General features: G+C 60.1%; 1 protein-coding gene across 14 annotated transcripts in view; it reads left to right on the top strand.

The window, feature by feature from the left end:
* TMEM175 (transmembrane protein 175) overlaps positions 1-2,778 on the top strand; it is a 46,150-nt gene that overhangs the window by 42,543 nt on the left and 829 nt on the right. For all 14 annotated transcript variants that reach the window (XM_078002817.1, XM_078002819.1, XM_078002822.1 and 11 more), the window contains 2 exons: positions 318-396; positions 724-859. In XM_078002817.1, the coding sequence (XP_077858943.1) occupies positions 318-396; positions 724-859 (215 nt within the window). The remainder of the gene's footprint in view (positions 1-317; positions 397-723; positions 860-2,778) is intronic.

The following is a 2,778-nucleotide window of genomic DNA, read 5'->3' on the forward strand; positions in this document are numbered from 1 at the left end:
CCAGGCTGGTCTCGATCGATTGAGCTCAAGCGATCCACCTGCCTCAGCCTCCTAAAGTGCTGGGATTCCAGGCATGAGCCACTGCTGGCTTAAGAATTCTTTACACTTTTTGGGTACTAGGCCTTATCAGACACATGATCTGCAAAGACCCTGCCTTCTGCCACTGCCCTGCTTTGGCACACAGCTCTGTGTGGATGAGGCCTGGCCTCGGCCCCCCGTGGAGGGCACTGCCCTGCTTTGGCACACAGCTCTGTGTGGATGAGGCCTGGCCTCGGCCCCCTGTGGAAGGCACTGACCTGTGGTTTGTCTCCCTGCAGTCTTACCTGCTGATGGTGACTGTCATCCTCCTCCCTTACGTCAGCAAGGTCACCGGCTGGTGCAGAGACAGGCTCCTGGGTAGGTGATGGCTGCGTGGGCGGGCCTGCAAGGCCCACAGTGTACCCCGCTCCGTGTGGCTGGGTGATGGCTGGGTGGGCGGGCCTGTGAGGCCCACAGTGTACCCCTCTCCGTGTGGCTGCTCCACACCAAGGGCTGTCCGTGGGCCGAGGCCCGTGCGTGGTGGTGGCTGGGGCTCCCACACTGCCTCTCGGAGCATCCCTGTCCTGTCTCCTCTCCTGGCCTGCACGTTCCAGGCCTCTTCAGAGATGAGGGCAGTGACAGCCATGCGGGCTCTGGCTCCACTTGGGGGGCTTGGCCAGCTCCCCGCTCCTGGCGTGTCCACAGGCCATAGGGAGCCCTCGGCTCACCCAGTGGAAGTCTTCACATTTGACCTCCACGAGCCACTCAGCAAGGAGCGGGTGGAAGCCTTCAGCGACGGCGTCTATGCCATCGTGGCCACCCTTCTCATCCTGGACATCTGGTGAGGACCCCGCGCCACCTGCCCCAGCTGTCAGGCGGCCAGTGTGTCTGAGTCCTGGAAACCCCAGAAAGGCACAGGGGTCTCGGCTCCACCCTCCCTTGGATGCCTGGAGTTTTGTGTGAGGTCAGGGCAGCCCCCGCTTCAGTGAGGACAACCCCCCCAGTGGTCCCTTCCTTCCCAGTGGCTCCCACCCCAAGTGTGGGCCGGCGATGGGGTGCCAGGGCGAGGTTAGCACCAGCCGCCAACTGCTCTCCTCACTCTTTCCAGAGGGGCTCACATCCATGGGTATCACCCTACCCCAGGCCTCACCCCTGCCCCAGCACCAGCCCCTCCTGCTCCCTCCCAGTCCCCCCCATCACCTCCCAGCCCCCGCCATCGCCTCCCAGTCCCCCACATTGCCTCCCAGCCCCTCCCGCTCCCCTCGGCCTGCTGTTGCTTCCTTCCAGCATCTGTCCTCCACTGCCTCACCACCACTTCATCTGTTAGAGTGCTTATCTTAGTCGTCACGTTGTTGTTTTTTGTGGGTTTTTTGTTTTGTTTTGTTTTTTGTTTTTACAGTCTTGCTCTGTCACCCAGGCTGGAGTGTAGTGGCTCAACCTCAGCTCACTGCAACCTCTGCCTCCCAGGTTCAAGCGGTTCTCCCGCCTCAGCCTCCCAAGTAGCTGGAATTACAGGCGCCCACCACCATGCCCAGTTAACTTTTTGTGTTTTTAGTAGAGATGGGGTTTCACCATGTTGGCCAGGCCGGTCTTTAACTCCTGACCTCAGGTGATCCACCCATCTCAGCCTCCAAAGTGCTGGGATGACAGGCGTGAGCCATCGCGCCTGGCTGTTGTAATGTTTGAATTTGCTTTTTTAACATTCTTTTGGAGTGTCTTGTTCTCCCATCATAGTTCAGCACTTTGATCTCCTTGGGGTCAGACACTATGGTTTTATATTCTGTACTTGATATTCTTGAGTCCAAGCCTCCTGATGCTCTTCTCTGCTGTCGTGTGCATTTTTAAGAATGGGAAGCATTCGTTGGCACCTGATCTCTAAGGCCCAGGTGCCAGGGACACTCCAGGGTGACCTGCCTGCTTGTGCCAGGCCAGCTCAGGCCCCCTTGGGAGGGACCTGCCAAGGAGAGGCTGCAGTGTAGGGCTGGGACAGTGACCTCTCCTCCACCTGGAGCCACAGCCAGGGGAGCTGCCCCCTCCCAGCAACTTCCTTCCCTTGCTGCCCCTGGTCTGTCTCCTTTCCCACCCCCTGTCCCTCACCCCCTTGACCTCTGCCTATCGTTCTGGAGGACAGAAGTCTGGTCGGGGCTGCTTTAGGACCACTGTCCTCCATGTCCTGATGTTGAAAGATGACACTGTTCCCGGCTTTCTGGGTGGTGCCGTCAGAAGGCAGCAGCCCTGACCGGGGTGGTTCCCACAGCCTCCTTGGGGCTGCAGAGTCCGGCCTGGGAGTCGGCCTCCTGAGACCCTGTGTGCATCTGAGAACCATGGAGGCAAGCTCTCCATGGATCTTCAGCCAGGGTGTGGTGTGGGTGGCTCCGAGGGCTGGAAGCTGGGAGGGAACAGACCTCGCTGCCCCACGGCAGGCTGCTCCTGCACAGCAGACGCAGGAGAGCCTCGGCCAGAGAGGGCTGCAGCCCAGGGCCCCCAGCAGCACTCCGGGCCAGCAGGACTGGGCTCCCATTAGCACAGAGCAGAAGGGTGCCAGTTTCTGTGGAACTGCAGATGGACAGCACATAATGGTCAGCGTGCCAAATATACATAAATACAGCGTTCTGAAATTTCGCCCACTGCAAAGTCCACATGGTTCATCTGCACCATGTGCTGGGTCCAGGCAGCCCTGACAGGCGCTCAGCCCACCCCGCCGGGGCCTGCGTGGGCCACGGTGAGGCCGGCACAAATGCCTCTGTTCACTGTTCTCAG

Source organism: Macaca mulatta, chromosome 5, assembly GCF_049350105.2.
Source record: "Macaca mulatta isolate MMU2019108-1 chromosome 5, T2T-MMU8v2.0, whole genome shotgun sequence".
NCBI lineage: Eukaryota > Metazoa > Chordata > Mammalia > Primates > Cercopithecidae > Macaca > Macaca mulatta.